At 34.2% G+C, this 11263-nt stretch overlaps 1 protein-coding gene across 1 annotated transcript; it reads right to left on the bottom strand.

Annotated features, from left to right (window-relative positions):
• Nucleotides 1-3003: 3003 nt before the first annotated feature.
• LOC103696086 (oil body-associated protein 1A-like) lies at nt 3004-10687 on the bottom strand. Its single transcript, XM_008777614.4, has 3 exons — nt 10494-10687; nt 9985-10388; nt 3004-3346 (listed from the first exon to the last, which is right to left on the bottom strand). Exons 1-3 carry the CDS (start codon nt 10616-10618, stop codon nt 3171-3173), a joined length of 705 nt encoding a protein of 234 aa, XP_008775836.1. The 5' UTR covers nt 10619-10687; the 3' UTR covers nt 3004-3170.
• Between the last annotated feature and the right edge of the window lie 576 nt (nt 10688-11263).

The raw sequence follows: 11263 nt of genomic DNA, 5'->3' as shown, positions 1-11263 counted from the left end.
GAAATTGATTTAAGAACAAAATTTGAAATTTGTAATGACTGGATAGCATATTGATTTGGTTTTGAATCAATATATTTTTACATACTTAATTTTAGTATATTATTAATATTTTATTGCTTGATTTATCTAGAAAAAGTGTTCATTGCTTCTTAAGCTATCTAGCGCATTATACAATTTTTTACTATTTTTACAGATTTGAAGAATTAGTTTGATTTGGGGATTTATCATGAAAGATCGATTAGAGACAAGATTTTGACTTCTTTATTTGGACTAGATTTTGTTTTAGAAGTTATGCAAGACTTTGTAATATTATTGGTTTTGTAAGTCTTTTAATTATGTTATTTAATTATAACTTAAATGTTATTATTTAAATTATTTTTACTATTTGATTACGATACCATGATGAGATGCCTTGCAAGCTCGAGGAGAGAGTTTTCTATAAATATGTGGTTGTTGCCGCGACCCCTGGCTCGCGATCTCAGATAGAAGATGTGACACTTATACTAAGGTAATTGTACTAGCTAATAATAATAAAATGGCAACCTTTTAACTTTATGCTTCCTTGCATTCCTCTTTCATTGTACAGAACCCTTTAATGGCTTGAGCATTAGCATTCTTCATCATTCGACCAACACCTTGTTAGATAAGGCTGGCAATTTTCCATCCTAGTCAAAAGAGCCAGATAGAGTCCTTTGAGGCAGATGATCTTTGCGAAGAAGTACAGCTCCTAGAGAAGCTAGAAAATTGGTATCCGAAGTTTTCCAAGAAGAGGGAAGAAACTGAAAAGTTGTGAGAAACCTATAGAACAGAATCCATCAAAGTAAAACATTATTGTATGTATCGGTCTCTTGGATGAATTTTTATAGAATTTCTCACTAGATAATAAAATACTATAATTTATTCCACTTTCAAACAAAATTCATCACTTCTTTGATCTTCTAATGACTTTTATGTAGCATTGAGATCCATACTATCCATAATCTATATGAAAGTTTTGATCATTCATAATATTGGGTACTAGATGGAATCGACCCTTACATTATCTTGTTACCCCTTAACGTACAGATCTATGGAAGCTTCCTTTGATAAGATTTCCTTCCATCCCTTGTGACACTTTGGTCGATGTCATACAACCAATATATATTTGTTCTTCACTTTAGGAAAATGATCAGGAATTACTGTCGGTAAGGACTTGCCTATTTTTTGTTAATCTTTTGTAGATCACCATGATTTGTAATCTTGAGTTTCAGCTAGGTACTGACCACTTTTAAAGTTGTGGTCAACCACAACCTCACTAGTGTAACTTGTGTAATGCCGCGATTAGTGGATTCTAATGACTCCTTTGTACCGTCTTCAATTGTTATCTCTTGATGAGATGAAGTTACCAACTCTATTTTTTTACACGCTACAGTACTTCTTTGTAGAACCGATTCATCCGACAATAGGATGAGATCGATTTTCTTACCACTAGATATGCAGGAATGTAAGTCTTTCAACCTATTTCAGTAGCAAAGCCGAAGATGCTGCATATCAATCCAAAAATGGCCTTAATATAGCTTTTAATTCCTCTGCAGCTTCCTTTTGTAATGGTACAATGGTAACTATGCAATTATCAAACTAAAAATAATGTGAGGATGACTACGCCTGCCACATAGCTTGTTGCAGGATCTGTTGGCAGAGTTTCATTCGGGTACGTCAAAGAAGGGTGGTAATAAGCCAAATGGCGGGGGTAGGTGTGCGCAAGCATACCACCAGTATCGAATTAGCAAGAAAGTGTTTGAAGAAAAAATAGACAGCAACATGGGTCTAAGTTCTTAATTACATCACCATTTGAAAAGTAGGACTAGACCACAATAGAGAGGTTTAGCACTAAGCTGCAGCAAGAGTATAGTGCTAAACTACAGTAGTAAAAGCTAAATTACTTCTACTCCTAAAATAGAAACTATGATAGACTAAGATAATATAAAATTGTTTGACTGATTATCTAAGGATCATCTACAAAGTCCAATTTTCACTTATTTAAACTAACAGACAATAATTGTATACTTTGACAAATGCCATTAGATCTAGTCTCCACTCTTGATGATTTTGATAACTTACACCAACTATCCCCACTATGCATATTGCCTAGCACGTTTGCTCTATAACTGTTAGACAGATTAATCATCTCTTCAGTCTTGGCCTTAGCCTTACATTGGCTATCTTTTTTATTCTGGTTTTCCACCAGAAAAAATTTTGAAGACCAATTTCATCGCCTCAACCTTCTCCTACCAGCCATTCAGTTTCATGCACCTCATATAATGATTGGTTTATTGACCTGCGTATCAGTACCATAGACAAATTCTACCTCTTCGATCTACCTCTTCGATCCATACTATTGTAAGTAAGATTCCGTACGACTGGACCTTTTCCTACCCAAGTACCAAAGTATGCGAATCTCAATGGGGCAGGATCAACACAGATATTGAGCTAGACGTTGTTGACACCCTCGATAGGGTCACCGTAGCATGACTGAGTCATATGTCGAGCTAGACACGGTTGACACCCTTGGTGGAGTCATCATATATCTGCTCTGAAGCCGATGTAGTAGTACGAGTCCGCGCCAACCACGATTGACACCCTCAGGGTCAACCAATGTGAGGATAGCATCGAGGGCTTCGACAGAGCCGAGAGCAAGTGCTTATAGTGGGGGCACGACAAGGCTTCAAGAAGAACAAGCAAGCAGAGGTGACCAGTTTATTTAGTAAGATTAAATATTGGATACTCAATTATCATCCTCAAGAGCTGCAAAATTACATCCCTTACAATTATGATTCTAAAAATTGTAAAAATTACATCATTTATCACCCTTAGATGATACTGTTCATTTTAGGATGAATGATAATTAGAAAATTCTTTAAAATTTCAGGAAGTTTTTTGGTCTACATGTCAGAATCATATATGATCAATAATAGTAATAAAATGATGTGCACAATAAATAGATATGCTCAAACAAACAAAAAATACAAAATTAAGTATCTTTCACATGGTTATTCTTATAATTACTACATTACATACAACAAACTAAAAACCACATCGACTATTCTTGACCAACATATCTAATATTTTGTCCAACGTAAAGATAACTACCATCCATACCATTAATGAACCAGTTCAATAACACCTTCATATCAAACAAAAACTCTTGGTACAAAATTTAGCGCTGGAAGATTTATTTGGCTCAGTTCCATTTTCAGCCCCTTTCCATTCGCATTGGCTAAAGGGTGGATTCCATGATCAGGACCACTCATGTATGCCCTATTATCCCTCTCTTTTGTGAAAGAAACCCCATACCGATTTTCTACATCTGCAAGTATAATTAAAAAATAGCAACAATAATTTACACACTATATACAAAGAATAAAAAGAAGTTCAAAAGATCAACTGAACTTTAAAAATACATGGAACAAAAATCAGATATTTAAAATATAAAATTTCATATAACATACAGCAATCAAGGTGAGAAATACCAATCAAACCGTTACCCAATTTAAATAATGCTGCAACTTTTAATTTGAAATGATTTAAATTTTAAACGGATCTTTATCCCCTCATCATGTAAGGCAAGGTGTGACACGTCAGGTAACCTTCCCAACAATCATGTTTGTTAGAGAAGGATCAAGTTAAGCCGAATTGGTGTATCTTTCAAATAGAGATCATCACAAACTCACACACAAGGGTGAATCATGTTCTTAGAGGAGTGTTCTTCACATACCTCAGTCCAAGATTGCTTATCTATTAATCTGTTTCAAAAGTTTTCAAGTAATAAATTTAAAAAGAATTCATTATTTCATTGCAATATAGCAATTTCTAGGTGCCATACTACAACAGTCCAAGAATGTGATCCTTAATAAATCTAGAAATTACTATATTGGAATAGCAGTTAAAATTCATATTGTATAGACTTCACTCTTTCAAAAAGGTACAAAACTTTTTAGAAAATAACTTTTAGAAAAAAATTTTATTGCTCTAAAAATAGTACAAAAGGGAATTATTTTGCAGCTTTAAAATCCGTTATTGAAAGTATTAAAAATTATTTTTTTTCATTAGTACCAAGGTCGCCAAAATAGCAAATTAACAATAAAACAATTTTCTTTTGTTCTTTGAAAACCAGGTAGAAATTAATAGATAATTTCATTTGTTATATTTCTTACTGCAATTATTTACTTTTGCTATTATTATTGTCCTTTTTTGCATTTATTTCAAAACTTAGAATTATATTATTCAAAGCTATTAATACATAATCATATAGGACTAAACCTACTAAAACTTGTGTTTGTAGAACCAACATATTAACCAAAATTTCATAATATGGCTTCTTTTAGTGATCACAATGCTATCAAACCCCAAAAATTTAATGGCCTTTTTTTTGGAAAATGGCAAAAGCTAAGTACCACCACATTAGGTTATTTTCGGCCAGAGTTTCTAATCCCAAATCCTCAACTTCTCTTTCTCCAACCTCACAATCCTTAAGAATCTAGAATAGATTGATTTTCACTATCGTCATTATATAATATTGTACCTTTCCACCAAATTAACTAAGAAGCTTTGGGATGCCTTGAGGTGGAATACAAAATAAATGATACTGATTTCAATCGATTTACCATATCCATGTTCCACAAGTATGTCATAATAGAATCCAAATCCATTAGCGTCTGAATCTATGAATTCGAAAATCTTCTTAGAAGTTGTAATTTTTTTGAAAGTTATAAAGTTCAAACCATAGCTAATTCTCTTCCCCTATCCTCCTTGAGCTTTTCTCATAAGTCGTGTCATAAACAAGATAACCCTAATACTCTATTAGAATTAAAGAAGAGCATCTCAAGCCCAAATTTGATTTTGGACCCAAGATCAATTTGAGCAAATCAAATCAGATCCATTTCAAAGATCAGGGGAAAACTTTCAAACCAAAAAATCCCCAAAATCAACCAAGCCAATATTAATTCTCTTCCTCCAAATCTCCAAAAAATCAAAATTGTTTCAGTCAATCAAAAGCCAAAATGAAAAGAGACCTCCTTCTTTATGTGTGGATGAATCAATCATATGGCTTAAGATTGTCACCATAGAAAGATTGAGCTAATTAAAAGAGGAGCACCTAAACGTCAAGTGAACATGGTCGAAGATTGTGTTGGATTTTCCTTCAAGTTAGAAAATCAAAACCTTTTGGTAAACCTTATCTATTCATTTTGCGATTGATGGCCTAATTTTGAGACTAATATACATGATTGTTTTAGTCGCTCTTGGGAGACCTTTCATAAGAGGTGTAATGTTTGGGAGCATTTCAATAGCACAAATGATCGAGTGGATCTGAGTTGACTTCGAGAAAAGTCCTAATCCTTCACATACATCCTCAAAATTAAGAGAAATTTGATCAGTGAATCTTTTCTTAAGGCTATAAAATTGTACTAAAATCAAATGAACTTGTAATCACTAGTAATGTTAGAAAAGACTTTGTATCTGACGACCTATTTAAATAAAGTCCAATTTCCAAAATTATAATAAAGATTCTTCATTTGTTTTCAATTTTGAATCTTCTAATTTTTAGCATGATAGGCTTGGTGATCAGATCTGATACATAGCTAACTTGAATCTGATTTCTAAGATGCATATGATAAAAAGATCAAATTTGAAATCTGTGTTCTCGCCAAAAATATCCATAAACCCTTCAATTCAATTTATAGAAGTCCAAACCTTCTTGATCTTATTTGTAATGATTCTACCAAATTACCAAGTCGAGGAAGTAATAGTTACTCTGTAAAATTCATTGACAATTTCTTCAAGTATTGTTACACATATCATCTAAATATGAAGTCTTAAATAGATTCAAAATCTTTAAGGCTGAAGCTAAAACCCAAACTAAAAGAAATCCTTAAAAAACTCAGATCCAATCCAGGTGAAAAATATAACTTGAATGAAATGACCCTACTCTATCAAGAACATGTGGGACCATTCATGAGATAACTTCTTCTTACTCCCTATAGCCCAATGATGTTGGGGAATAGAAAAATCGTATCCGAATAGACATGATTAACTCAACAATTTGCAGGGAGAAGTCCTCTTTGTAGTCTATTACATTTTAAATAGAATAACTTTTAAGAATAGCAATAAAAGACTTTTTTAAATATACAAAGGTGAAACTCCTAGATTGGATTATCTCAAAGTTTGAAAGTGCCTAGCTAAAGTAGGTATAGTCGAACCTAAGGAAAAAAAATTAATCCTAAAACCATAGATGCAATCTTTGTAAGGTATTACCTAGATAGTAACACCAATAAATTTTTAGTAATAAATTTGAAGATAACTAACATCTCTAATAGTAATCTTAGAGGCTATTTATTTTTAAAATATCTTTCCTTTCAAAAAAACAAATCCCAAATCCAGTTCCTTGTGCATTCAAAAAGAGAAAAAAATCTGACCCCTATGATGGACCTTCAAAATCTGAAAGAAGCACAATGGTTAAAAAAAAAAATCTTGGTTGAGAATCCTTTACATTTTTTTTTTTTTTTGTAGAGGATGAACCTTCCATTTATGCAAAGACAATATCTTCGTGAGGTGTCCCTTTTTGGGAGAAAAGTATAAATTCTAAAATCAACTCTATAATCCTAAACCAAACTTGGATCCTAACTAATCTTCCTCTAGATAGCAAACCATTAGGTTATAAATGAATTTTGCATAATAAAATTAGACCTAATGGATCAATAGAAAAATATATTGCTAGATTAGGTTACCTATTCTCCTATTCTTTGATACCTATTCTCCTATAGCTAGAACACAACTCTTGAAACTTTTCTTTGCATTGCTTCCATAAGTTGATCATTCATTGTGTTTCTAAATGGAGATTAAATAAAGAGATCTATATAGAACAGTCTGAAGGATTAATTGTAAACGTGTAACATAACAAAGCAAGTTTCTATACATTAAAATAGGCACCAAAATAATAGCATGAAAAGTTTGATAAAATAATCTTATTCTTTAGTTTCACCATCAATAATCATGATAAATGTGTTTATTCTAAAGTCATCAATGATGATTGTGTAATCCTTTGCTTGTATGTCGATAATATACTAATCTTAAATTTTTTTCTAAAAGTCATATCTAAAATCAACTAATTTCTTCCAAATAACGTAAAAGGCTTAAGTGAAACTTCTTGTTATCCTAAGGAGAAATTGATGAAATCCCCTAAAGGGATAGCTTTCTCCCTTGCTCATTCCATCAAGAAAATAATTGAAAAGTTTAGATATTTTCATCAAAAATATGTATCTACTTCCTATGATCATAGTATTCATCTTACAGAGAATTTAGATGAACCAATGGATATCAAATAATCTTAAATTATAGATTTTCTCCTATATGTGGAAAATAAGACGAATTCTGATATTGCCTATACTATATGAAGATTAAGTAGATACATCCAAAATTCTAATTAATCTCATTGAATTGCTCTTAAAAAGATATTCTGATAATTTAAAGAAACCCTTAATCTCTCTCTTGTATACTGTATATCCCGAGATGGTTGATGTTTACAGTGATGCAAGCTAGATTACTAATTTTTTTAACGTAAAATCAACCATCGGATATCTTTTTCTTCTGAATGGTGCTGCCATAGCTTGAAGATCATCCAGACAAACTATTATATCTACAAGCACCATAAAAACCAAGTTGATTGCTCCGAATACCACTATACTAAGATAAAATAGATTAAGAAAAATATCTTAAAGGCTACTTTTTTTACCTAAATTAGATTCAGCTATATCAATCCATTGTGATAATAAGATAGCGATAGAACTAGCTGATCAAAAAAGTACTAATAAAAGAATTAACTGTCATATCCGATTTTATCATAAAGTTATAAGACAACTCAAAAAGAATAATATAATTTTATTAAAAGTTGTCAAGCATTAGAAAAACTTGATAGATCAATTAACTAAGAGATTATCTAAAAATAGAGCCCTACAATTATCGACCGGAAGGGGGGCTTAAGCTCACTACTTGATCACTAAGAGTAGATGCCCAACTTTTTTTATTATACATTTCATAAAAGAGGTTCAATATGGTAGAAATGAAGCTAATTGAATGATGACTTCTAAGCACATCCTTAGAGTATATCTTCTTCTATCCCTATGATGAATGCTTATATTAGCAATAAAGTAAACTGAAAAGGTTAAGTTATACTTTTAATAAGTCTAAGAAAGAAAATCTATATGGTATTAAGTCACAAATATCTTTGAAGAATTTCCTATATGATAATAGTTGTATAAGTTGCAAGTAATTTGGGCTAACCCTAAAAAATTCTCATTAAAATCAAAATACTAAAAATTAAGTTGCAAGTAGTTTGCTCTTGCTTTTATAAAAATCCTATGCTTGGAAGCTTAAATTAGATTTCAAGAAGATTGGGTTGGTAACCGCATACGTGTACACGCACTCAGCTCAGTCTGGCCGGACGCACGTGCATGTAGCGTGGCTAGGTGAGGGCATAAGCATGGGCAGGGTGCATATGCTTCTGAAGAGATATAATGTTTTTGAAACATTTTGTATCTCTAGAACTGTCCTATCACTTTGCCTATCAAAATAAAATATATCATTAGGAAATAAAACATATAATTAGTGTATGAAAGATTCACAACACTTTCACATCATGCCTCTCTCTCTCTCTACTTTGTGCTTCTAAATCCGAGATAGTCCCACTCTTTTCATTTCCATACTATTTTCCTTTTTCCAAATTTTTATTTTAGGCAACTCAAGAAGTCAATTGAGTCTAACCTTTCTAACAATCGTACTCATTAGAGGAGGATCAGACGGAGCCTGGTTGTTGTACCTTTAGGACAAAATCACTATAAACTTGCATGAGAGAATGAGTCACTTTCTTAGCATAGTATTCTTTATAACAGTATTTTTCACATGCCTTGATCGAAGCAAGCCGATCTATTAATCTGACTTTTCAAAAGTTTCCTGGATATAAATTTAAAATGAATCCATTATTTGATTGCAATATAGCAATTTCTAGGTGCTATACCACCAACAAATAAGACATAAATTAAATAATAACTATTATATTGTAAATTAAACATACCGATGACTATAGTTAATTAAGCGTGCCATTTTGCCAAGAGAAAAAAGCATTTTACTTAATTTAAGTTATAACTATTATTTTCTGGAGTTTAGTTGTGCCACTATACATAATATTGTTGATCAAGGAATGTAGCTATGTTCTATCAAGCCGATTTTGAATTTTAAGATTATTATAATTAGATTATGACTGAAAATGCTTGAAAAACCATTGACCAGAAACATTCCCACATTTAAAATATTTACTTCAATTGTGATGGGAAAAAGATCCATCTCATGAGGTTTCTTGAATATTTTAATTTAGTTTGCATAAATACTTCCGAATGTGCACGAGTTACCTTGAAGCATACAACATTCTCTAATTATACGAACATACTTTTCGCTTAAGATTTTCAGGATTTAAAGTCCAAATTTTTATAGGGAATGTTTGACTATCAAAATGATAATATATAGATTATATAAAATAGATTATTATCACATGGAAGAGAAATGATGGTAACATACATCCAAGCATGCTCACCATTAGATTACCTAGAGAACTCACAAATCTCTTCTTTTATTTGAACTCACACGAAATAAGCGATCAATGATTCAGAGACCATAACCAGATATATCATCTTCTATTGCTTCACCCAATTCCCACGTTTAAAGAGGTGTTTCTAGATGCTTCTCTGAAATGAACGTACCCTCGTTTCCCCACATTTTGTTTGGACAATTTCAGATTCATGTAATTGTTACTTATTAAAAGGGATTCACAGAAGGCCAGCCCCACGTACACACTGAGAGAGCGAGAGAGCACAGAAGACGCCCTCGTCTAAGCTAACAATATAATCTGTGACCCCAGTGACGAGAATCCCGAGGGGAGAGCAGGAAGGGGCGTACCTTGAGCCAGTTTATCATCCAACTGGCCGTCCCTGGTGAGGGCCATCATGAGGTTGGGTAGGCCGAGGGGCAGCGCGTCCCCGAGGTCCACCTGCCAGAAGTGGATGGTCTTGCCGTAAGTTTTGCTCAGCTTCTCGAGGTTCCGCCGCTCCACGGCGCCCGGTACGCCCGGCATGAAGAGCACCCCGCTCTTCACCTCGTACTCGTGCGAGTGCCACAGCGGCTTCTCCTCGTCAGGCAAAGCCAGGAACTGCCCCTCCTCAACGATGTACTCCACGCCGATCAGCCGCGCCTCCGCGCTCGGCCCGTCGTAGATCAGGCACTGCTGCATCTCCTCGGTCTGGTGCGAGCAGAAGTGGTGCGCCTCCACCTGCCGCGTCATGTCGTCGGCGTAGAAATGGAAGCTGAAAAATTAATCCAGAAGCAAACCACAAACAAACAGAATAAATCTCGGGGCTTTCTGTTGACACGAAGGAGGATAACAAGAGAAAGAGAGAGAGACAACTTACGCGCATAAGTGCTGGTGGATTTTGCTGATGGGGGGGAAGCCTTGAATGGTGGCGGCGGCCGTCTCCACCAGGGAGGTGACCGTCTTGGTTGGCTCGCCGGGAACCTCCCCATGGCTTGTCGCCATACTGCTCTCTCTCGCGCGCTCAGATTGTCGCAGCTCTCGGTTCCCTGGGAGGGCTGGTCTTTTCTCTGCTGCTTTTTGCTTCTTTAAAAGAGGAAGCTTCTCGCATGCAGGTTGACACGTGGAGCTGAGAGATGTACGTGTACAGCTCTCGGGCTTCCGGGAGTTACACCTGAGCTAATGTTCCAGGAAGCGTGTCAACTTGACAGTCACGCCATGAATGGAAATCCAAGTCCCCGCAGCCACTTTGTTTGTGGGTTAAAATTCATGTTTGAAGAGAAATAGGAATCTCGAAGCTTCTCTTTGGATAGCTAATAAAAATATTGGACCTCGGCCTCGCTACACCTGCTAGTTCATGTGTGCTGCAATCAGGGGCGGCCCAATATATTTGGAGGCCTTAGGCGAACTCATTAGAAGGGGCCTTTTTTATTATTATTTAAATAATAATTTTTTTAATAAGTATAAAAATATTTTAAAATTTTTGTTTAAAAATAATTCGCCTAGCTTTTTGAGAAGCAAAATTACTAATTAAACTTTTAGACTCAAGATCCATTAAAATACTATTTTCAATCGATAATATAGCTAATCCATTTAATCTTTCTTGTGACATAGTTGATCGCAAATAAGATTTTATCAACTTTAATTTTG

This window comes from Phoenix dactylifera, chromosome 13, assembly GCF_051530095.1.
Source record: "Phoenix dactylifera cultivar Ajwa chromosome 13, Ajwa_hap1_PhDact_Kaust_v1.1, whole genome shotgun sequence".
In the NCBI taxonomy this organism is placed as follows: Eukaryota; Viridiplantae; Streptophyta; class Magnoliopsida; order Arecales; family Arecaceae; genus Phoenix; species Phoenix dactylifera.
Note: the sequence above shows the minus strand (reverse complement) of the source record. Positions and strands in the feature narration are given on the sequence as shown.